At 35.5% G+C, this 26484-nt stretch overlaps 1 protein-coding gene across 1 annotated transcript in view; it reads left to right on the forward strand.

Moving 5' to 3' along the window:
• Positions 1-263: 263 nt before the first annotated feature.
• LOC128982104 (pH-sensitive chloride channel 2-like) overlaps positions 264-26484 on the forward strand; it is a 57721-nt gene continuing 31500 nt past the window's right edge. Inside the window, exons 1-4 of the mRNA XM_054401156.1 lie at positions 264-371; positions 6475-6655; positions 18681-18895; positions 25873-25955. Coding sequence (XP_054257131.1) covers positions 313-371; positions 6475-6655; positions 18681-18895; positions 25873-25955 — 538 coding nt within the window. The 5' untranslated portion in view covers positions 264-312. The remainder of the gene's footprint in view (positions 372-6474; positions 6656-18680; positions 18896-25872; positions 25956-26484) is intronic.

The following is a 26484-nucleotide window of genomic DNA, read 5'->3' on the forward strand; positions in this document are numbered from 1 at the left end:
TATTACAATCCATTTTATTTACATGTCCCTGAAGTCAACTTAGGCCTACCAATAAGAAAACTTTTAATATAACTAGGTATGACAGGTACTGATAAGGAAATTTCAACTGATTCTTTGCTGGACTGTTCAACTCACAGAAATACCAAAATGGAATAGTCAATTTATTTGCAAAACTTATGAACTGAACAAGTATTTTGATTAGTACCTACTAGATTTTAGGTCCGCTAATTATAACTCAAGGTCTTTTTAAGTAGCATTATCTTATACAAATATTTAGCTCTTACTCTCAATCCTCTACTTGTCAGTGAAGTCATGAACACCACAACTTATCCACTTTTTGTGATTTTGCTATGTATTGTATCCCTCAAACAGTAAGTATATGATTTGTACATAAGCTTTTTTAATTTGATCTATAGTTTTCTTTACTATTGTTTTTTATCCCATTGTTTTGTTTGTGCTCAGGTTAAATAATTAGCCCAGTCAATAAATGTTTTTTATCGCAACTAAATGGTGGAAAGCTGGATTTTTGATATGTGATAGAACCACATGAGAGGTGTATTTTCCCAAAAATCCCCACTTCTACCCCTTGAGCTTTCTCCCCCCACCCCCCTCCAAACATAGAAATTGCAGTGTTTTATTTAATTGGTCATAATTCGAATGCTATGTAAGTTATCGAGCTGCAATTTGTTTTGTTTTATATCTGATTAGTTTTTCTACAACTTTTGTATTTACAACATTTCTCTAAAACCAATACTTAGGGAGATATAAAATTTAAACTTTGTTAAAAGCTTTGTTTCAGAGTGCAAAATTTTGTTTTTCTCTATATATACTTTTAAATAGAAATAATACGCATATATGGTTCATACAAAAGTTTTAGTACGTTTTTCAAGGTTTACAAATATATTATTAGTTAGTCATCTAGGTGACCGGGTGAAGAGCTGGGCGTCGGCAAAGAGAGCGCATGCGGGCTAGTTGAACACCTCTGCGCTGCGTCATCGCATCTAGCCCAGCCAATAAACGCACAAACTGCCTTTTTTCGTAGCTAAATAGTGGAAAGCTGAGTTTGTGATGAAACCACTTAAGACGTTTATTTTCAAAAAGTTTACGATTCTCCTCCTTGAGCTTTTTCCCCCAACCTCCTACAAACCTGGCAATTACAGTCGTTCACTTTACTGGATATAATTCAAATTCTACGCATGCCATCGTAGTGAAATTTGATTTGTATTATTTGTAATTAGTTTATCTTCATCTTTTGTACTACAGGTTTTCTTATAAAACTGTATCCAAAGAGATACAGCATTTTAACTTTTTTTGATAAGGTTTATGTTTTAGAGTACACAATTTTGTTTTACCCTCTATATATTTTTTCCAAATAAAATACGCACAATGTGCCAGAAACAAAATTTTAGTATGTTTCTTAAGGTTTATAAATATATGTATTTGGTTAGTCATCTGAAATAACTGATGTAGTGTGGGTGTTGGCATAGATAAAAGGAGTATAGACACGAAGTAATATAGAAAAGAAGTATGTCTACTTCTTTTAATCTATGGTGTTGGCAAAGACAGCGCGTGCAGGATTCTTAAAGCATCCGCGCAGCCCCGCCCGTCGATGCATAAGGACCGGCACCGCTAAGTTCTCAACTGTTTCATACAAATCGTAAGACTTCCTAATTTGTAGCCTAATTTACTACCAAAAAAATCTGTTTCCAAGCTAAACCGTGACTAAATGAAGCATCTCGCTGTCAGTAAAAAGTTTTCATCGACCCACTAATCCTTGATACAAACTGCGTCCTATTATTGATATGTCCCTCTCTTCACGCTTCCCACTAGCAAGGGTTAGCTTTCTGCTCTGCCATGAGTTGTAAGCCTGTGTTAAAATAATATCACGAACAACGTAGAAAACTGTCGGTAATATTTATAAGCTATTTTTAATCATGATAATGAATATACAAATTAAAACCAGTCAATGTTAAAACCAACTTTTTTATTAAGTCTTTATATATAATAGAGGAGATTTTAAAACACTTAATAAGCGCCTTCATCTTTATTAGCGATGTTAAACGTTTGCATAATGTCTACCACGAACCAAAAAAGAACTATTATGCTGACTCATTTTTAAGATAACATGAAAACAATCAAATATTAGAGAACAGAGCGTCACCAAGATTATGAAAAAAACCAAATTTGATTGACACCTCTTCACGATATGTTAAGAAAGGAAATTTGAATAATTTTCCTGTATGTATCCCGTAAATAGTCTTGCCTGCATGTATGGGGACACAAATACAGTTTTTTACTTACTTATTTATAACTTTTGGATATATACCTTATTACATTAATTAATTGGAAAGTAAATAAAAGAAAATACGTCTAATAGCCAAACACTTAAAACATAAATTTACACTTATAATGTTACTCACAATACTGTAAATATACATAAAAGATGGTAAGTGGTGGTAGATTTCGATTCGACACTGCAATCATCCTCAGACCCATAGGCGAATGGGGTCATCTCATCATTGGGTTCAGTATGTTTCTTACCCAGTTTTATTTAATGTAATATATGTATCCATGCACATTATTGTCATTAGGTGTATACGTTGACAGAAATAATTAAATAAATTATTATTTGAAATGAGGAACGAGTTAAGACTATCAATAAATTTAAGAAATGTACAAATAATTAGGTTTAATCTAATTATTATTTTTTTGCAGTTTACTGTTTAGATCTTTACTGACCACAAGGCGCAGTTAGTATAAATCTTGCGGAATCTTGCGAGTCCCATTGGTGGAAGATAATGGAAAGCCCATTGTAACGTAAGGAAGAGCAAAGAGTATGTTTATAGTGATTTTTAAAGTTTTTATTAGGCCTATTGTTCTATACCTCAATCTATCAATCTTCCGTTGGTCAAAGATGAAGAAATCAAGTATTACAAGTAATTATCAAGTAATTGCAAGTATAACAAGTAAGTAGGTAGAGATTAATTTACCTGAACCAAAACTGGTTATAAAAAAGTAAATTATTGGGTTCCATCTAAATAACAATTGTTTTTGCAGTTCACGGTCAAGCTTGGATACAGATTGTTTTGGTAGAAAGTACAAAGTACAACGCTTTAGCATTTGTATACAACCTTTGAGAAATTAGCAATGTCGGTGCCTACGACGCGACGCATCGACGGGTGGGGCTGGGCTGCGCAGATGCTTTGAAGAGGCCTGCGCGCGCTCTCTTGCGACGCACCACACTATATAGTGTATATAAATCAGTTTGTTTAGACGACTAACCAAATATATATTTATAAACCGTAAGAAACGTACACAAAATTTTTGTTTGAAACATTTTGCACATTTTCTTTGGAAAAATATATAGAGGGTAAAACAAAATTGTGTACTCTAAAACATAAATATGATCAAAAAAGTTAAAACGCTATATCTCTTTGGATATAGTTTTATAAGAAAACATTTAGAACAAAAGTTGAAGATAAACTTATAATAATAAAAATAATACAAATCAAATTTCACTACGATGGCATGCATAGAATTTGAATTATATCCAGTAAAGTGAACGACTGTAATTTCCAGGGTTGGAAGGGGTTGCGGGGAAAAACTTAAGGGGGAAAATCGGGAACTTTTTGAAAAAACACGTCTTAAGTGGTTCCATTGCATATACCAAACTCAGCTTTCCATTTTTTAGCTACGAAAAAAGGCAGTTTGTGCGTTTATTGGCTGGGCTAGATGCGATGACGCAGAGCAGAAGTGTTCAACTAGCCCGCACGCGTAGTAAATTAGGCTACAAATTAGGAAGTCTTACGATTTGTATGAAACAGTTGAGAACTTAGCGGTGCCGGTCCTTATGCATTGACGTGCGGGGCTGCGCGGATGCGCTGTCTTTGCCAACGCCCACTCTACATCAGTTAAAACAGATGACTAACCAAAAACATATATTTATAAACCTTAAGAAACATACTAAAATTTTGTTTCTGACACATTATGCGTATTTTATTTGGAAAAAAAATTATAGTGGGTAAAACAAAATTGTGTACTCTAAAACATAAACATTATCAAAAAAAGTTAAAATGCTATATCTCTTTGGATATAGTTTTATAAGAAAACCTGTAGTACAAAAGTTGAAGATAAACTAATTACAAATAATACAAATCAAATTTCACTACGATGGCATGCGTAGAATTTGAATTATATCCAGTAAAGTGAACGACTGTAATTTCCAGGTTTGGAGGGGGTTGGGGGAAAAAGCTCAAGGTGGAGAATCGTAAACTTTTTGAAAACACACGTCTTAAGTGGTTTCATCACATGTAACAAACTCAGCTTTCCACTATTTAGCTACGAAAAAAGGCAGTTTGTGCGTTTATTGGATGGGCTAGATGCGATGACGCAGCGCAGAGGTGTTCAACTAGCCCGCATGCGCTCTCTTTGCCGACGCCCAGCTCTTCACCCGGTCACCTAGATGACTAACTAATAATATATTTGTAAACCTTGAAAAACGTACTAAAACCTTTGTATGAACCATATTTGCGTATTATTTCTATTTAAAAGTATATATAGAGAAAAACAAAATTTTGCACTCTGAAACAATGCTTTTAACAAAGTTTAAATGTTAGATCTCCCTAAGTATTGGTTTTAGAGAAATGTTGTAAATACAAAAGTTGTAGAAAAACTAATAAGAAATAAAACAAAACAAATTTCAGCTTGATAGCTTACATAGCATTCGAATTATGACCAATTAAGTAAAACACTGCAATTTCTATGTTTGGAGGGGGGTGGGGGGGAAAGCTCAAGGGGTAGAAGTGGGGACTTTTGGGAAAATACACCTCTCATGTGGTTCTATCACATATAAAAAATCCAGCTTTCCACCATTTAGTTGCGAAAAAGGGTGTTTTATTGCATTCATTGACTGGGCTAAATATAATCTATCACATAAATTATTAATATAGAAATTTGAATGTTTTTTTAGGAAATAATTTTCATTGGAGACAGTTTCCCAATAGAGCACTTAAAATTTGATAAAGGGATTAATCATTATTGGGCTTTTAATACCCCCGCCGCTGTCTAAGCGAATTTCCATTTGCCTGAATTGATTTTCAATAAATCTATTTTTATAACATTAGGTTAATTTAATACTTTTAATACTTTTTGATGAAATGGCGACCATACAAAGTAGGTATTTTAAGCCAAGTATGAATGAAGATGAAAGGCGCAATCTTGTAGTCTTGTTAGTGTCTAAGGCCAACATATTCCTTAAACAATTAATAGCCCATACAGCTAATGGCAACTAAGGGATCTAGAGTTTATAGTGGAATCCAAACCACATTTTTGCCTTGGTATATACAAATTGGTCTAATTATCAGGATAGTACTGCGGATAGTCGTAGTACTCACTCGTGCGGACGTTAATCCACACCAGAGAGTATCTCATCCACAGTGCATGCCTATAAATATCCACAATAGGTTTAACAAGTACCTAGGTTTGCTGCTGCAAGGAAACTAAAAAAGTGTGATTTTAATTAAAATAATTATAGCTTAGTATAAAATCAATAAATTTACCAAGTTTGATAAAAATATATTCATAAACTAGCAAACTACAACATTTTACAATATTCACCATAAGAATAACATGGGAATTTTAAATATAAAACTTTATATTTTAATATATAAAAAAAAGGGTACTCATGTTATTATATTTATTATTTATTAATATATATATATATATATGTGTGTGTGTGTGTGTGTGTGTGTGTCGGTCCGGACGATAACTTGAGTAATTTTGGTCCGATTTTGATGAAATTTGGTCTGAAGGTGTAAGGCAGAATAAACTTGAATGAGTTCGCAAACCAGCATGATTGGACCATGGGAACGGGGTTTTTCTCATTTTTGACACTCAAAACAAAAAATTTCCCAACTTCTTAAAGAGCTTAAAAAACAAATAATTAAGTATATCAAAGTGTTTTTGTACGGTTATTGGTTACGGAGAAAATTTAATAAATTGAAAATTTAAAATCCATGTTATTCTTATGGAGAATATTGTAAAATGTTGTAGTTTGCTTGTTTATGGGTATATTTTGATCAAACTTGGCAAATTCATTTAATTTATACTAAGCTATTAATATTTTACTAAAAACCACACTTAATTAGTTTTCTTGTAGCAACAAACCTAGGTACTCGTTAAACCTAATATTACTTGAATTGAATTGAAAATCAATTTAGACAAATATAAATTTGCTTAGTCGGCAGGTTTGCTGCGGCGGGGGTATTATTTCTTTGATTTAGACATCCTTCTAAACCAAAGGATTTTCTCCATAGGGAAATCCTGAAAAGTGGGGTGATATCAACCATTTTAATGTGTACCATTTTTGAGGTATACAACAAACTCTGGGTTACCAACTAGTCAGCCGTCATCTGCATTATTTAGTTTTCCCTAGATTTAGGCAGTATAATGATTATACTTATTGTTTGTTTCTAGTGTCATAGCACAGCAGTGCAAGTCAGTCCTTCAGTCATCAGGCTCAGCGCTGGCGATGCTTGATCAGCTTACCGATCCTTGTCGTTACAACAAATGGCAGCGACCCATTGTATCAGAGAAAACAAAGGTGTTCACACACATACATGTGTATTCCATTGTGAACATGGACCCCCTGCACTTGGTTTGTATATGGCTTCAGACACAGTTATAAGGAGAGAGCATGAACGCAACATGTTGAGTACTTAGATTCAGTACCAGTATTATTTTTTTTCAATTTGTTTTTGTTTGAAACAGAATCATATTTTGTCAATACAGTACTAAATGTTATTGCATGCAATTTATTTATTTACAATTAATTACGTTGGTCGGCTCCTCTTGGATGTTGTAGAGGCGTATTGTGATTTGTTCCTTGATAAAAACTGGGCTTTGGCAGGTGAAAATATCTGTTCGAAGGTCCTCAGAGGACTGCGGGTCTCTAACGAGGAGAAGTGGTACTTTGAAGAAAATATTGTTTGCTATTGATAGGATTTACAGTGAATATTTTGTCCAATGCATTTGGTGTTATTATTTCGGACGTTCCAGAGGGACCGTTGGAACAAAAGTTTTCAGAGATGAAGTAAATTGGTTGTTATGGATAAAGTAAAAACAAATTAATGCATGCGGTTTTGGGAAGTAAGTAAATATAAAAAACAATTAATGTAGTATGTAAAAGTGTTTTTGAACGGTTATTGGTTACGGTGAAAATAAAAACATTTTTCATTTAAAATTCACATGTTATTCGTATGGCCAATATTGTAAATGTAGTATAGTTGGCTTATTTATGGATATATTTTGATCAAACTTGGCAGATTTATTTATCCAATACTAAGCCATTAATATTTTAATTAAAAATCCACTTTATTAGTTTCTCTTTAGAAGCAAACCTAGGTACTCTTAAACAATGTTAATTTAATAGATTAATTGATAATCAATCCAGGCAAATGGAAATTTGCTTAGTCGACAGGATTGCTGCACCGGGGGTATTTATATAGTGGGAACATTCCTATGGACTAATTGATTTGTTGTGCTTTTATTTTCATAAAAGGGGGTAATGGTCTTATTTTAAGTAAAATAGTTGGTGAAATCGTAAGATGTAGCAATTTTAAAGCCATCATAACCGGAAACTGCAGTGGGTCCAGACGTGACACCCGAGTTGAAAACACTTCTTTAGACACATACATCAACATTGAATGGTAAAACTGTCTATATATGAGTCATACACAGCCATCGATGTCAGATTTATATGCGTTTCTGCGCCAATTTAGGTTGTTTTGTAAGATTTTTCTAGTTTCTTGACGTGATCCTTAGAGTAAAGCATATCGAATTTGGTATTTTTGTAAAGCCCTTTTAACGCGCTACAACCTTCTCTTTAAGTTGTTTCTGATATGTTGTATCAATAAAACGTTATAAACAAAAATGTTTAAAAACATAGGTTTTTGCAAAATTTACTTAACATACAACAAAAGTGTACATCTAAGAAAGATAGCATGTAAGCTTATCTTTCAAAAAAAAAAAGTTCATTCCGATCTGATATTTATTAATATAGTTAATAATTAATGTTTATCAATATAGTTATTTTTAATATAGCCCTTTCTGCCATTTTGATGACGTCATAGCCGGAAACTGCAGTGGGTGCAGACGTGACACCCGAGTTAAAAAAACTTCTTTAGACACATACATCAACATTGAATGGTAAAACTTGCGCACTGCCCTAGATACCGGACTAATAGGCGTTTTTGCGCCAAAATAGGTGTTTTTATGAGATTTATCTAGTTTCTTGACGTAATCTTTTGAGTAAAACATATCGAATTTGGTATTTTTGTAAACCATTTTAAACGTTCTACAACTTTTTTCATTGGTGGTTTGAAAAAAAAATGTATCAATAAAACATTACAAACAAAAATAACACAAAAATATTTAAAAATACAAGGTTTTTGCAAAATTACAAAAAATGTACTAAACATACAACAAATATGTAAATGTAAAACAGATAGCATTTAAACTCATCTTTCAAACAAAAAAAAAGTTCAAAGTTTGACAAATAGTTTGCTAAATATACGCTTTAAAAAAATCAATGGCCGCCATTTTGATGACATCATAGCCGGAACACGTAGGGGGTAGGAGGTAAACACCAAGGTTTTTTAAACTCCCTAGACATCAAACTAAAACGTTATGCAAGAATATTGAGTATACGCAAGTTTGCACACCAAAGTATAGCCAGATGCAGGACTATAAATAAATCAGCTGATATAATAGCTTAAATCAACCTTTTAAATTGAAATTAAATGGGGAAATATATGTTTACAAAAATAAAAGTGAAAAGTGTATAATTTAGTATATTTCACTAGGGTAAAAAGTAACTTTTTTCGATCCAAGCCCAAGTTTCATGGAAACTGAGAAATGAGTGAGGGCTAAAAAGACTACTTTTTTTGTCAAAATTTGAGTTTTGAGTGGATATATATCCGTTTTGGGTCCCCCTAGACCCAAAAAAGTGGTTTTCGAAGTGATGTCTGTGTGTGTTTATGTGTGTGTGTGTGTGTGTGGGTGTGTGGATGTGTACAGATCTACAGACCGCACTTGTAGTCCGATTTTGATGAAATTTGGTATGTAGGTAGGCTACTAATCCATCATATTTTCATACGTTTTTTTACCCGTGTGATGAACTATATTTTAGTAATTTTGCACCATTATTCAAGCAAACTAAGAATAAGAATAAGAATCTTCATTAGGCTACCCTTCAAACATTTTATAGTGAAATAGGGTTTGTCATTTGCTACATAATATTTAAATTAAATTAAATATATCACATTAAAGAATAACAAAGATCATTTAATTTATGGCTGGAAACAAGTTAACAAAATGTAAATAAAACATGACAAGATAAAAATGGTTCAAAATCAGAAACAGGTTAAACGAAAAAAAAAATTACTAGAGTAGCAGTAGCATTAAACACAAAAAAAGTTGGGGTCTTTGCAATTTCTTTTAAAACATCAGATTTAAAATATCGCTTTTTAAAAAACTCATCTAGTTTATAAAAAGGGTGACTAGTTAACCATCATTCTGTACAAAGTAGTCTTATCACATTATAATCAACATGGTGAGAGGAAGAATTTAGGTTGTAAAAACATGTTTACATATGAATTCAAACGAATTTTTCACCTTACTTTAGTCATAGACTAAGCAACACAAGTAGACTTCCCATCTCATTGTAAATTTAGACGCTTGTTTTTCATGAGTAGTTTATCATTGACACAGATCGTGTAGACAAAATTTTGTTTCTATTATTTTAGGGTTATTTTCAGGGCCGATTTTCGGAATAGGTGTGAGCCTAGGACGTGAGGCAATTGGCTTTTTTTGGGGGGAGGGGGGTCAAAAAATGGGGGGGTTTATTTGCATGTGATGTGGTAAACTTCTGATAATCCCTCGCGGCCGTGTAGACATGGTAATCGTCCCCCGCAATTGTGGCAGATTTCTGACTATTTTCCACGGTCGTGAGACATAATTATTGTCTTCCGTTATCGCTGCATATATTTAAATATCCCGCGGTCGTGAGAAGATTATCATCGTCTACCAAAAAGTCTGATCTTTTCCCGCGGTCGTTTAGACATTATAATCGTCTTGCGCGATAGCGGTCAAATTCTGATCACCCCTTGCGGCCGAGAAGACATCATTATATCGTCCCCCGCGGTCGTGTGGACATAGTAATCGGAATCGCCTCCAAAATAGTAATCATCTCCCGCGGTCTTGTGGAAATCATCATCATCTTCCGCAAATGAGGTAAAATTCTGACCTTTTCCCGCGGTCATGTAACTATCATCGTCTTACGTGATCGCGGCATAATTCTGATCATCCCTCGCGGCCGTGTAGAAATCATTATTGTATCTCCTGCGGTCGTGAAGAAGACATCGTAATCGTGTCCCGCGATTGCGGCCAAATCTTAATCATATCCCGCAGTCGTGTGGAGATCATCATCGTCATCTGCGATTGCAGCAAAATTCTTACTGTTTCCCACGGTCGTGTGAACATTATCATCGTCTTCCGTGATCGTGGCAATATTCTGATCATCCTTTGCGGCCAAGTGTAGACATATTATCGTCTTCCGCGGTCACGGAAACGTCACTGTTGTCATGCGCGATCACAGTAAATTTAAAATTCCAGGTAGAAATACAAAATTCACGCATAATTTACTTGTCCGTGGACAATCTGTATATTGCAAAGGGGCGCTACTATTAGTTGTGCCTAGGGCGCTGGCAGGTACAAAAACGGGCCTGGCTATTTTCATAATTTGCGCTTTACTGTATGGTTTAAGAGGCCAGTTATTGTATATGATTAGATCGTTTTATTTGGTTAAACAAGGTTTTAAATGACTGAAATTACAAGAAACAAATTATAAACAAAACACAACCTCTACAGTGCAACCGTACAGAACTTATAATAAAATTGGCTTCAGCTGTTCCATAAGGATAATAAATCTACTAAGGGAGTATGTTTTATCTATGTTTTAGTCTAGCGAAAGGAACATGAATAAAGCGAGAGCTTCTAGTGTTGTATGAGTGTACATTTTCATTTAAATTAAAGTACTGAATTTCCTTTTTACAAACAACAAATATAGAAATAAGATATACTTTTATAACAGTAATTATTTTACTATCAACAAAAAGAGGCCTACACAACTCAATGATCTAGATAGGGTGCATTATTGACATTTCTGACAGCTCTCTTCTGCAAAATAAAAAATTCATAGAAGGCCGTAGGTCTTGACAGTCTGGAATAGAGCAAAGTATACAATTCTATATTCTAAATAACTAATTTCAACACTATCTTTTATTTCCTTTTAAGAGGCAGATTATCCTTCTGAGTTTTTGCAGACATTACTGATTTGTTGGTTCCAAGACAGTGTAGAATCTGAGTTGGCACCGCTCAAGCTACAAGAGACCTATATGCCTTGTTCGATGTGAGGATGACAAATATTAGCTGGGGGGGGGCGCTTGTTTGTAATACCTCAAACCTCCGATCTCAACATGATCAGACCTGAGGTCTCCAACTTACGGCACTCGGACAGATATTTTCCGATCCAACAAAAGACTCATCTTTGATAGATTTTATACCTAGAAGATTAACAAGCTAATCCTTATTGTACTCAGAGTTCTTGAAAGAAAATACAATTTTTGTGTTTTGTCTGGATTCAATAACATAAATTAGATTTATACCATTCATTTTTAGCGTCGTAAATTTTGTTACTAATTTAAAATCAGTTCCAATAACATTTGAACTTGATTACTGAACATTTCAACTTAACAATTTGAAAAGAGAATTTTGGACACCAATTACTCCATAATCCAAGTTTTAAGTTAGAAAACTTAATACTTTTCATGTAAAGATAATCTGTCAAAACCACTTTCAACTTTTGAATTTTTCAAAAGAAGCAATTATTTAGTAAGTGATTTGATCATTACGTCTATTATTGTTGAAGAATAAAGATTGTTTGCCTTAAATGAGTAGGCTTTATTTAACACAATTCAAGTAATGAAATTCATAAGTAAGAGTTAAATCTAGAGAATGAAATAATGATTACAATAAACATTCAACATAAACAAATAAAATAACAATGTCCAACAACAGTTGGGAATATTTTCTATCACATTCTTCCCCGCTAATATAATTTAAAGTCTTTTAGATGAGAAGGTAGTCTCTTCTGTCTTGAGCTTCATCTCTGTAATTGGGTTTCATCAGTCCCTAAGGTTTGTAGAGGCTCTTGAGTTGTAGATTCTTCTAACACTTCGTCTGCATCAGGATAAAATACATCTTGGTTTTCGTCTACTAAGTTTCCATCGTTACTCAGTTCTATTGTGTGATTCTCTGGTGTTAAATTATCATCAAAATCTGTTCTCTCAGCTTGTTTCCACAAGGAGCTAAGTTACGTGTAGACACTCTGTTGTCTCACGCCCATCTGGCAATCGTACATGAGCGTAATCAGAGTTTCCTTCCACCAACGTCACCTCCTACACTATTGGTTCATACTTAGAGTTTCTGATAGGACGTCTCATCAACACTTTTCCAGGAGTCATCAACCAGGTTGGTGTGGAAACACCGTTTTGTGATCTTCTGGGATGTCCAAACATTCAAGGAGACTAATACATTTCATTGAAAAAGAACATTTATTTTCATTAATAGTAGAGTTACTCTTACTAGCAGCGTTCATCAGCCTGTTTAGGTTCCTATCATGCTCCTCTTGTGTTTTACCACATACTGTTATGTCATCTAAACAAGCAATCTTTATTTACATTTTTTGACATGAAAAATAATAAAACTTTTTCTATTTGGATTAATAAAAAGCTGGTACTCCAGCCCCATCTTCGAACTCTCTAAGGGTCCTCCACTTCTTTCTTGTCCTCCTTAGACACATGCTGCTGGCCCTTAACGTCGCACAGATGGTTTTCACCCTTATCCAGTTCATCACTAAACTGTAAGGTTTCTTCCATTTTTCTGTGAGGCGTTCTGCCATTGCTCTGAGCAAGGTCTGAAATTCTTTGCCTAGCATTCCGTCCACAGACGTGACTAGTGGGGTGAAAGAAGCATTTCTCGTTTCTGTTATTGTTAAATATTTTTTCTTCTTCTCTCTCTCTGCATTCTCCAGAACTTTTTCGTATGGGAGGTTCATGTACGATGGAGCATCAGTGTCAACGACACGTACATCGAATAATGCTTCCGTCTGAACCTCCCATACACCCCTACAAGCCAAGTCTGCTTTTAGTGCTGCAGCATCCAATCTGATCTTGTTCAGAGATCATTGGTTCTCGAACACAGTTTCCCCATGCTAGCTCCATCAAGCTTCCAAGAGTATCCCTTACCTCATTATGTCTTCTTATTATCAACCCACCTGTGCGACAGTTAAGGGCATGTTCCATACTGAAGTTTTTGCCACAGCCATCACATGAAGAGGGGAGGTGTATTGGAGTTTTCCCATATCTTAGTGCAAGAGCATCTCTGAACTCCAGTGGAGAAAGATCTAAATTAAGTTTTTTTAATGGGATACATGACAGCCATCCACTGTGTTTCACTTTAGTATTTGCTCCTCGCAAGATAATTTTTTGTTGTTTTAGAGGAAGATTTTGAATAGTCGATTTCAAAATGTTTTCTTCTTCTAATCTCCTCTCCTCTTTCAAGTCCTTTTTTGTGATAACCAAATGTTCTTCATGTTCTTGCATGCTTATTTTCCTCTTAGTTTTTAGAGAGTCTATGATGAATTTACAGCATTTATTTGAAGCTCAGAACAATGCTTTTCCCTGAGCGGTAGGATCAACTAAACCAATTCCTCCATTTTTTACTTGCAGATGTAATATTTTTTGTTCATCTTGGTTTAGATGACAGCCAAATAAAGCAGGAAATAGGTTTTGTTCTATTGAGTTTTTTATCGGATGAAAATTAATGTCTTCACTTTCAACAACTCTTTGAAAAAAATTCCATTCGGCTTGTATGGATTTTGTGGCAACAGTATGTACAGATTGTGGATATTTTTCAGCAACATTCGCCAGGCTTACCAAATGACTATTCCACTTTTCTACCTTCTTTTAAATAAAGAAATCCTTTTCTGTTTTGTCACCTCCAATAAATCCTCCTAAAAAACTACTCCCTGTAACAATCTGTAACCCTGATATGTTGGCTAGGTCTAATGTTGATGGTTCAGATCCTACAATCAAACGGGTTTTGTGAGCTTGTGGGTAGTATCCATATTTAGGCAAAATTTCTTGTAATTTCTCCCACCATTTCATCACATTATAAAGTTTTCCTTGGCATGATGAGTCATCCGCATACCATACTTGGTTTGTATCTGGGATGGTTTTTAATTCATAAATTAACGGCAAAGTGGCTAATCCATACAATATCATAGATAATGGGTCTCCCTGAGTAACGCCTTCCATGCTATACAGTTGTTTTTTACTTCCTGGCATAATTAGTGGAGCCTTACTCTGGTATGTGTTGAAAATGAATCGTGCAGCCCTTGGCCATTTAATTCTTGCCTGCCATAACGCATGAACTCTGTTTATCCTGTTGAAGGCATTGTCAGCATCAACCATTATCATGCAGCTGTCTTCTTCAGTTTGACGTTTTTCTTCATATTGGTCTCTCATGAAATGTATTGCACCTTCTATTCCTGCTTTTAATCCTACACAGAGTTGATCAGTGCCACATATGTCAATAACTTCATCACCAGTTGCAAGAATTATGCATTTTGCTAAGATACGTCGGAGCACTTCTCCTATACCCACCGGTCTAACACCAGGGCATTTGTCGATTGCAACCAACCGATTAGCCATAAGAGCTTGTATTTTTGACCAAGGTATGATTTCTTCGTTTAACTTCATTGCTAATTCAGCAATTGACGCTCTTAAGAAAGCACTTTTTCTACCATGCCTTAGTAAAAAATCTGTCCATTGTTCAGAAGAACTCCCGCCTGGCCCTCCACTCCCATGCAATTTTCTTGCAACTTTTTCTACATGTTCAGCTGTGATTTCAACTGACTCCAATCTAGGTATTTCTTTCATGTGGCTGGGTAGTTTTAGCAATTCCGGATGAGGCATTGTGCCATTTGGATGTTTTTCTTTCAATATATCAAATACTGTGCGTCCAACACCATCTATAATAGTATCAGGACTTAATATGCCTCCTTTATTGTCTTGATTAATAATCCGAGATGCTTCTTTTATTTTTCCTCTTTGAACGAATCTATTGAATTTTGTTTTAATGAACTCTTCATTATCCTTGTATTCGGCTTTATTCTTTGATTTTAGGGACCTATTACATCGAATTGCTTCATCTATTAATTCATCATAACATCAATTATTCCACTTATCAAGTCTTCTTTCAATTAATTTTCTAATATCTTTCGCCTGTCTTACCATCTTTTCTTTTTGTAATATAACAGCAATGAAACATATGAATCGCTCGGAACATTCTTGACCATTGGCTAAAAGTAAAATTTCTTCAGCTAACATTTTCACAAATCCGTCACCTATAGAGCCACATGGTAGGTCGTATTGTAATCTATTGAGGTGTATGATTTTTTCCCAACGAGACTTCCAATCTCAGGTAATTTGATGTTCTTCTATAGAATTATTTATGTTGAAAGATTCTACTAAAATTTTACATTCACTCAATTATCCAACTGTAAAAGCTTTGGTTGATATAATGTTTCAGAATTTGTTAGAGGACAAGGTGTTTTAGGTGGAATTGGTTTGTTGATTAAACAGCTTCTCTTATTCTTTTTCATTTTAATTGCGTTATCATTGTGTGGATTGTCAGTATTCGGTAAATAATCTTCAGCTCTACCAGTGCCTTTACAATTTTTACTATGAATTTTAAAGGCTCTTTTAGTGTATTTCTTTTCACAATTGGGGAAAAAATCATATTTATCTATGTCAAACAGAGGCAAAGTATAAGGTTCGACAGATGATTGTGACATTTCTGAAGTAGCATCTGTAAATTCCGGTGTCACATGCACTTCTGATAAAAGCACATCTTCTTCATGACACCGTGACTCACTCAAAAAACTGCTGTCGTCACCTTGCCACATAAAACAAGGTCTCATGTATCTCTCATCTCTGCCCATCGTTGTCTTATATAAACCGGTGGATGTGCTTGGAGTGTCAGGTCTTGCCCCTCTAACTGTTGAACAATCAGAATTAGGGTCTTGCCATGGTCCGGGATTTGATTCAACATCCCCACAAAGGAGTATTAAAGTCATTAGTATTGCAAATGTGTAATTAACATTTCTGTATTTAGTTTTATGAATTAGTTTCCAAATTCGTTTGTGTTTTCCATACGAAATCCTTTCTAAACTTATGTCATAATGTATTGACTGTTCATTAAAATTAAATATCATCATCACACAGTTCATACTACGGAAATTACTTATTGTCTCTCTAGCTTCACAAGAATACAAGGAATCCAATACACAAAGACGAATTAAAAGAAAAATTCTTAATAACAACAATTTTTTCTTCATGTTTGTTCTTACTGGTCATTAAATAAATTCTTTGTCATCTAAATAAGCAAAGGTGTCATTTAGATTTTCTGTCCTTATTATACCATCAATAACTCTCTGAAATGCAACAACTCCATTTGTCACCCCAAATGGAATTCTGGTAATTTGGTACAGCTGACCACATGCTTCAAAAGCTGTAAAAGGCTTATCTTCAGCCTTGATCGGTATTTTATGGTAAGCGCTTTTTAAATCAATGGCACTAAACACTTCATAGTTAGCAACTTTATTGACAATTTCTTCAAGATTTGGGATTGGATAAGCATCGAGACTTGTATCTGTTTATAGTGTTAGAGTAGTCTATTACCATACGCTTCTTATGGTTTTCGGAGCTGGTAACAAAAGCTTGAGCTCTCCACGGAGATATACTTGGTTCTATTACCCCTTCATGCAATAGTGAGTGAATTTCTTCTGAAATAAACTGATAATCTGTTACTGTATGACGGCGAGATTTCACAGAAATAGGGTGACAATCATGTGAAATATGCTCAAATAGTGAAGCTTGTTTTGCAGCAGCTACAGATACTATAGCAAGAGGAGATTCGGGTCCGCCTAATGTGAGTTATAATTTAGAATGACGACTGAGTAAATCGTGACCTATTATCAAATCACAACAGAGGTTGGGTAAAATGCACAAAATCACATTATTGTATTGTATGAGTTACCAATAATCTTCAAATTAACTTTGCATTCACCTTTTAGTTTTAGAAGGTAACTCGGAAGCCGCCATTGATAGGCCTACTTGACTGATTTTAGAAGGATAGGTTTTGATTTTCAGTTGATTTACAAAGTCACTACTCAGGAAACTAGTGGTACTACCAGTGTCAATTACAGCTACAGTGTGTAGGGCTTGAGCTGCTTTACCATTTACATTAACTGGGAAAATAGCATTTGAAAGACCTAGGGGATAACTTGAAGAACAACTTATGTGGCTTATGACTGATGAAGATGTATGTTTAATTTTTGAGTTTGGACCAAAACTTGATTAATCTATTTGAGAGGAAGACTTACATCACTTTGTTAAGGTATGTAACTTACATACCTTAACAAAGTGACCCTTTTTACCACAACCTTTACAGTAAGAATTTCTTGCAGGACAGTCATTTCTTGGGTGTCTATTGAATCCACAGAAGAAACATCTATTATTACTCCCAGAAGTAGCAGCTATGGTTGGATTATTTGTATCATCGTCTTGAACGATTGAGTTTTCTTGTTTTAAAACTGAATTGAGATTTGAGCTGGGTTGATAAAGGAGGGCTTGTTGTTGTGCAATTTCCAAGCAATGGGCCTGTTCATAAGCATCTTGAAGAGGCAGCTTAAAGTTCTCTATAGCAGTCTCTGGCAAATGTGTGGAGCAATCAGACCAGTTACAAATGCATCTCTAATGCAGTCATCTCTATTTTCTTCTGCGGAAGTAGCTTTAAAATTTCAGTCTTCGCTAAGTATCTTTAAAGCTTCTAGATATTGATCAACTGATTCTCCTGGTTGTTGCTGACGAGTAGATAACTTATGGAGAGCAAATACTTTGTTAACTGGCTTACAATAGATTTTGAAGATTACCAATTGCATCTTTAAAATTCAAACATTCACTGACATAAGTATATACTGAAGGCACCACATATTTGATTAGAAGTTTCAATTTCTCAGATTCATTTGCTTCTGTCACTTCAATAAAACTTGTAAATGTCCTGAGCCAGTGATTCCATTCCATTGCTGCTGTTGAAGAGTTTGGATCTATTGAAAGTTTTGCTGGAGCAAAATGTTTTTCCATGATTGAAGATATTATGTTAAATAAATTATGTTGAAGAATAAAGATTGTTTGCCTTGAATGAGTAGGCTTTATTTAACACAATTCAAGGAATGAAATTCATAAGTAAGAGTTAAATCTAGAGAATTAAATAATGATTACAAACATTCAACATAAACAAAGAAAATAACAATGTCCAACAACAGCTGGGAATATTTTCTATCACAATTATGATTATGTCAATGTACATAGCACCATCAATAGTATGTTGAATATACTCCCAAAGTGCTAGGACATAAAACAATAAGACATGTATATACATTATACAGTATACTGTAATTGTAAAAACTATTAAAAGGAATGTCAATTATTCACTAGGAGTACACGGTCCAGATTCTACTGAGGTTCCGTTGGAGCGACCCCAGACTGAGGCAGGCCAACGTGCTGAGACATGAAGGAGATGAGCTCAGAGATATGATCTGGCATCCTCACCTGTACATCACCAATGAGCAGCACTCCACAGTGATGGGGTCTTCACAGAAGGACGTCATGAACTCTATCTGGCCAGATGGCACTATTGTCAGTCTCTCAAGGTATGTCAAGGTCTGTCAAGGTATGATAATTACATACAGAATAAATGTTCCCAAGTCAACGAGCAGCATTCCACAGGACCGAAAATTTTACATCCCTGGACCGAATGTCAGTACATTTCCATGAATTCCAGAGACGATATCCTTCATTACCATCATATCCAATAAGTTTGCATTTTATCGCTTACTTGGCTAACTTAACTTATGTCTTCTTTGCTTCGAAACATGGACAAAACAATCTGTCCCGATAACTCGTGAGTGTTTTATTGCAGGTCCTTTTCCAAACCATAACTCATATATGTGTGCAGACTTAAAAGTAATTTAGTCGGCACTCTAAAGTAAAATCACATGGAGTCTTGACGGCAACTGATGAGTTAGCAGTTATGTTCAAAATATAGACTGCAGTGTTTATCAATTCAGCCCATAAGCCTAGAGGTAGATCACCGTGAGCATGTATCATCAACCTTGCACATTCAACGATGGTTTGACTTTCTCTCTCTGCTGCGCCATTCTGTTGTGGTGTGTATGGCATTGTGATCAACTGTTGTATTCCATTCACTCGAAGAATTTGTCTAATATTTTCATTGTCCAATTCACCTCCTCCATCACATTTTAACTTACATATTACATGGCCTGTGACTTTGACTTCTGCAAGAAACTGCTTCAGCTTCTCTGCAACTTGAGATTTTTGTCTTCATAAAATAAACACTGCGTTAGTGAGTAAAGTCATCCTTGAACAATTCAAAATACTTTGAACCTCCAAGCGACTCAAAGAAAAGGTCCACAAACATCAGAGTGAATGATTTTCACCAGGTACCGAAGCTCTGTGTTTATATCTGCCTCTGAATTGTGTTCAGTGCATTTTTCCATAAGCACAACCTTCACATACCTGGTTGTCGGGGAGAGAGATGGTCTTGTGGTTAGAGCGCGGGACTCCAATTCCTGGGGTCCTGGGTTAAAATCCCACCAAATTACCAATGGATTTTTGAGCGAAGCTCTTATACGTCGACTTTTATGCATTTCGTAATACGCAAACTCCTCCTAGACGGCTGAATCAATCGTTTTCAAATTTTGGATGGTGATAAAGACCATATCGGTGAGTGCCAACATATATGGCGTTAAAAATAACTCTCAGGAATCCGCCCCACTGGGTCTCAAAGTTTCAATGTAATCCTTATGGAAGCAGTATTTGACACATAAACAAAGACATATGATCAGCTGTTGACTTTTGAATGCAGTAGATAAATAAATAGCTGATAACATTATTCCACAGATATTAGAACATAAACGGTGGTATGGATCATAAAATAATCAAATGACGACACTAGCTTGAGGTCCGCGACGTAGGAAGTGTTAAAGGTAGTACTAAAGGTGAACAGTCTGGAGTGTGGAAACTGTTTATGAGTGAAAATTTAAAAACGTACGTTTTCATGTCCCTGGCCTTTTACTTCTTAGATACTGGATTTGTAGTTTATTATTATGTGTTTTAATATTTTTTGGGACGGGGGCAACATGTTACACACATTTATTTGGTTTTAAATAGGTTCTAGGTATTTTTTTCGTATTTTTAAAGTCTCGAAATTCACGACCATGACGTGTCCCTAGGGTACATTTTCCAACTTTCACGCTGTTTTTAGACTAATTATTCATGCCAAAATGTATAAAGCCATATTTTTATGTCATCAATGGTTATTAAACTTACAAAAAAGAAGCAAATTATAATTTTATTGTCATTGCAGACTGACTACCATGACAAAATAAGTCTGTCCCTCGATTTGGCGTCACGACCATTTGGGAAAAATTTTCAACTTTGGAGCACGACAGTGGCAAGCCTGGCGTCGATGGAGTCAGTTGGTTTTAGAGACTAGTTCGGGGTGTACGTCAGGATTGTAGTGCCGGTCGTTTTGAGTTGAAAGGAGGAATAGCAAGATTAATAAAGGAAAGATTGTGTTTTTTGTAATTTTGGTGTGTCCATGACCGTACATAGTCATTCGATGAAGTAGACATGGTATTAATTTTTGTTTATAAGATATTTCAATTGCTAGATTAACCTAGAAGTCCACTTTGTATCCTCGAACATGAGGTGCAGGGCTACCGCCAGAACAGAGCCAAATAACACGTAATTTCACGACCAAAGTTTCACGACCATCGCGGTTTTTTTCACGACCAATCCAGCCTTATGGATTATAGTGTGTTTGGTCGTGACAATAACTTTAATATAATTGTAAATTGAACAGTTTAATTCAATTGAAACACATAGTTTTATTATAACTAACAGTATAATTGAAGGATTGTTTGGAAAGATTTAGATTATTCCAGACAATTCACGACCGTACCGCTTGTCCCTGACCACCACGTTTATGATTTCTATCATACAAATTTCAAAAATTAAAATATCGTCATATTTCAATGTTTTATACACAAAAGAAGCACACCTCTATACAAACATAACGATTTTTCACGTCTCAGGTAAGTTTTTTCGTAGTTATACAAACTTAAAAAAATTTTATTGGCTTTTTTCTATTTTTTGAGTTTTTTAAATTTTTTTCTAGAAAGACCAAATATACCAAAAGCTCAGTGACCTTTTTATTGTATAATGGTCATAAAAGTAAATTAGTTTATAGCAAAATATAGTTATAAAAATAATATTAACTATTTTTAATATTCATTTAAACGTCCGTTATGGTCGTGCCAGGATTTTGTGTTTTTCTACTAAAGATTCTCTTTAAAAAGAAAACTACCAAAGATATTGCGTTACCATGGACATTTTATGAAACTTCAAATGTTAATAAAATAAAAAAAATAATAAAAGTTTTGAAAAAAGGGGAAAAAAATTTGCAAAGTCCTTTTCCTGAAAACGTACGTTTTTAAATTTTCACTCTTATGACGATTAGATTTAGGTATCTGCATTCCAAAAATTATAAGGGAAGGGAGGAAAACGGGTCCGCGACGTAGGAAGTGATGAAGGAAGTAGTAAAGGCAAGCTGTCCGGAGTGTGGGAACTGCTTATGACCATTATATTAAGGTATCTGCAATCATAAAATGCTATGGAAGGGAGAGAAACAGGTCCGTGGCGTAGGAAGTGGCGAAGGAAGTAGTAAAGGCGAGCAGTCCGGAGTGTTGGAACTGTTTATGACGATTAGATTGAGGTATCTGCAATCATAAAATGCTATGGGAAGGGGGCAAAACGGGTCCGTGACGTAGGGAGTGATGAAGGAAGTAGTCAGGGCAAGATGTGCGGAGTGTGGGAACTGCTTATGACCATTATAATAAGGTATTTGCAATCCTATGATGCTATGGAAAGAGAGGAAAACATGTCCACGATGTAGGGAGGAAAACGGGTCCAGGACGTAGGAAGTGATGAAGGAAGTAGTAAAGGCGAGCAGTCCGGAGTGTTGGAACTGTTTATGACGATTAGATTGAGGTATCTGCAATCATAAAATGCTATGGGAAGGGAGGAAACCGGGTCCGCGACGTAGGAAGTGATGAAGGAAGTAATCAAGGCAAGCTGTTCGGAGTGTGGGAACTGCTTACGACCATTATATTAAGGTATCTGCAATCATAAAATGCTATGGAAAGGGAGAGAAACAGGTCCGTGGCGTAGGAAGTGGCGAAGGAAGTAGTAAAGGCGAGCAGTCCGGAGTGTTGGAACTGTTTATGACGATAAGATTAAGGTATCTGCAATCATAAAATGCTATGGGAAAGGAGTAAAACGGGTCCGCGATGACGTAGGAAGTGATGAAAGAAGTAGTCAAGGCAAGCTGTCCGGAGTGTGGGAACTTCTTATGACCATTATATTAAGGTATTTGCAAACCTCTGATGCTATGGGAAGGGAGGGAAACATGTCCGTCACGTAGGAAGTGGTGAAAGAAGTAGTAAAGGCGAGCAGTCCGGAGTGTGGGAACTGTTTATGATGATTAGATGAAGATATCTGCAATCATAAAATGCTATGGGAAGGGAGGATAACGGGTCCGCGACGTAGGAAGTGATGAAGGAAGTAGTCAAGGCAAGCTGTCCGGAGTATAGGAACTGTTTATGACAATTAGATTAAGGTATCTGCAATCATAAAATGCTATGGGAAGGGAGAGAAAAGGTCCGAGACGTATGAAGTGGTGAAGGAATTAGTAAGGTGAGCAGTGTGGAGTGTGGGAACTGGAAACCGTTTGTAGCAGTTAAATTAATGTATCTGCAATGCTGAAATGCTATGAGAAGGGATGGAAGCATCCCCACGACATAGAAAATGGTGGAAGAAGTAGTAAACACTAGCAGTGCGGAGTGTGGGGAATGTTTGTGGCAATTAGATTAACTATCTAAAATACTAAATTGCTATGGAAAGTGATGAAAACAGGTCCACGATGTAGAAAAAGGCTTAGAAAGTAGTAAAGTATGAGCATAGTGTGAAAACCGTCTGTGGCAGTTAGATTGATGTATCTTTAATCCAAAAATGCTATGAGAAGGGAAGGAAACAAGTCTATGACGTAAGAAATGGTGAAGGAAGTGGTAAGGCTTGCAGTGCAGAGTGTGGGAACTGTCTTTGGCAATATTACATTAATATATCTGCAATCCTAAAATGTTATGGGAAGAGAGGGAAATAGGTCCACGACGTAGGGGGTAGTGAAGGAAGTAGTAAAGGTGAGCGTGTTGAGTGTGGGAATGGATTAATGTATCTGCAAAGCTAAAACGCTTTAGGAAGAGACTGTAGACTGTAGGTTAAAATAATTTCGAAGCACGAATCGATACATATTTTGATACATGCAATCTTTTATAATAGAAATTTACAACTGAGTTGACAACAGTTGATTTTTATTACATAGAGGATAAAAACAATTTTTACCTACTCCATAGAGGATAAAAACCTTTTTTACTTCTTAAAGAGTAAAATTGCTACTTTAGACCCGCAACGCATGCATTAAAAACGACTGGTATTACTGCAGTATGACCAAAACAATATAATATAAACCCTTGATGACTCCGCTCAATTTTGTGGATGCCTCTGCGAACGCCACCTAGTATATCTAAGTGATGATGCCATAACCCCTAGGTCTAGCCTGAAGTAATGTGAAAAACAATTCCGGGCTTCAGGTCTCCTTGCAAATTCTTGTACATGAGTTTTGCTTTGATGTCCTAGTCGTTCAAGAAGTAACTGCAACTGATTAACATTTGGAAATCCTTCCATACCAGCCATTAGGTCAACTGATTTTCTTACTGCTTTAAACAAGCATCCACCTTGACTTATATGTCCTTTGATGAGTAGTTTACAATTTTATCAAACAAAGTGCAACCCTTAGATCTCGATACAAATTTAGTATCACATTTAAATCTTGAGCAGCGGTTACAGAAAATAAGTTTGTGAAAATACCAGGTACATACCATACATAGGTTAGCTTTACTGGATTACCATCCAAATTTGCTCCCATGCAAATTGTTCCTCTACCAATAGCCCTTGTCTGTAGTCCATTTGATATTGTAATTGCATGAGGTAGCTCAAACGTTTCAAGTCAGTAAGCATTTCCGTACTATGTGTAACATGGTTGGTAGCACCACTGTCCAGGTACCAATCATGTGTTACGGTAGTATTCTGGGTTTGAGCGCAATTGCTTAATATGGTTAGTGCAGCTTGCTTGGATTCTTTTTCCAAAGCTTTTCTTTTCTTTCAGGTTTTCCATCCGCTATCCATTTCTGACACTCTTGCAACCAATGTCCTTTCTTGTGACAATAGTGTGGAATGGAAACTTTTTCCTTTTATCATTGTTCTTGCTGTTTTTCTGTAGACTTACTAAGCTAAGTACCTTTAGCTTCTTTATATCTCTTGACTGCCATTAAAGCGGTATCTTCTTTTCCCTTTTCCCTTGAGGTCAGCTTTCTCGCTTCTGTACGGAGTCAATTTGTAAGATTGTCAAGGTTTCTTGCTTTATACTTGTGAATCATTAACCAAGTGGTCTGAAAGTTTGAATACTACTGGTAGGATTTCAAAAATCCTGCAAATCAATGAGGTAAGTTATTTTCTTTATTTTCTTTAATTTTATCAATTTCTTCATGAAGTTTTTTTATCCATAATGACTTGATTGCAGATAAGTTGCCAGCCATATCCAAGTGTTGATCCCATTCGTAGGTGAAGAACAGAGAGCTTATATCATAGACTTTATTTTCCTCAATTTCTGCGAATAGATTATGATGCTCCTTCCAAACCTGGCTTTTCTAGGTTTCTTACTTGAGCTCTTACTTCCTTACTTAATGAAGATGCTAACAAACATTACCTCTGACTGTGTTTTATTATTATCTATCTTCATTTTGTATTTTTTAATTCCTGCAGCTTGTGTTTCTTCTTTAGATTTATCTGGCAATTCCATTTGACCAGAAATAGCTTTGTAGGCATCTGGAATTCCTTTAAGCGTAATTTGCATTTGATATTTCCAATCATCCCAGTTGTCCTTTCCATGCAGCAATTCCATTTTCTGCATAACGAACTCCATAGTAAAGATTCTATCTCAAGCAATAATGATTCTATTTAAAAGCTGTAACACAGGATTTAAGGGTGCCTGGGCCCATAACCTGTTATACAATACTATTGACACATGTTAATTTAATGAATGAAATGAAAAGTTTACTTTACTGGAAGAAACTTCCATGATGTACTAAATTGGCCAAACCCATTTCACCTGTAGGATACTGCAATTTTGTTTTTTTATCTTAATATTGAATTAGAGTAAGCTAGATAACATTGAGAGCTTCATATACATACATAAAGTATCCTTGGGGGAATACTGTTTTATCCTGAACAAATAAGTGACATACTTGATACTTTACATTAATAAATAAGGGTGATATTACCCTGATTTCTTTAGAAGTTTAATTTCCCCCACAAGCTCTTTCAGCTATGATTCATAATTGTATAGTGGATTTTACTTTTAGTAAAGCTTATAGCCATCAGTTACGTTTTCCCGTATTAACAATATTAAATAAATAATTTTTTTTTTCAGGAAAAAAATAACTCTTCGATGTGAAATGGACCTTCAAAAGTTTCCATTTGATCAGCAATATTGTCCAATAATAATAGAAAGCTGTAAGTACGTTGTTTATACTAAAGCTGAATAATGTAGAAAATGTGTCACTTGTTTCAGAGTACAGTAGACTCCCTCTTATCCGGGCTCCTTGGGACCGAGGCCAGTCCGAATAACGGTTTTTCTGGTTACACCTACGACCCCAAAAACTCGTTAAAACGGACCGTTTAAATGCATACTGTATACATATTTGACTTAAATTTAGGTGAGCATTGTATTTAGACATCTGATCACTGGCCTCATATCTTTCCCACGAGAACATTTGTTTCAGTACCGCCCACTTCCTGCCGATCTAGTCCGGTTAAACCGATGTGATGATAAAAATTGTCCGGTTAAAGAGTTGTCATTTCCGCCGAGTGAAGTCCGGTTAAACCGATGTTAATAATGATAACTTGAGTAATTTTTGTTCGATTTTGATGAAATTTGGTTTGAAGGTGTAAGGCGGGATAAACTTGAATGAGTTCGCGAACCAGCATTATCGGACTATGGGAACGGGGGTTTATGGGGGGTTTTATGGGGTAAAAATAGGTT

The sequence above is a fragment of the Macrosteles quadrilineatus genome, unplaced genomic scaffold (genome assembly GCF_028750875.1).
Source record: "Macrosteles quadrilineatus isolate MER2022 unplaced genomic scaffold, UCM_ALF_1.0 Scaffold_1__1_contigs__length_201487025, whole genome shotgun sequence".
Taxonomy (NCBI): Eukaryota; Metazoa; Arthropoda; class Insecta; order Hemiptera; family Cicadellidae; genus Macrosteles; species Macrosteles quadrilineatus.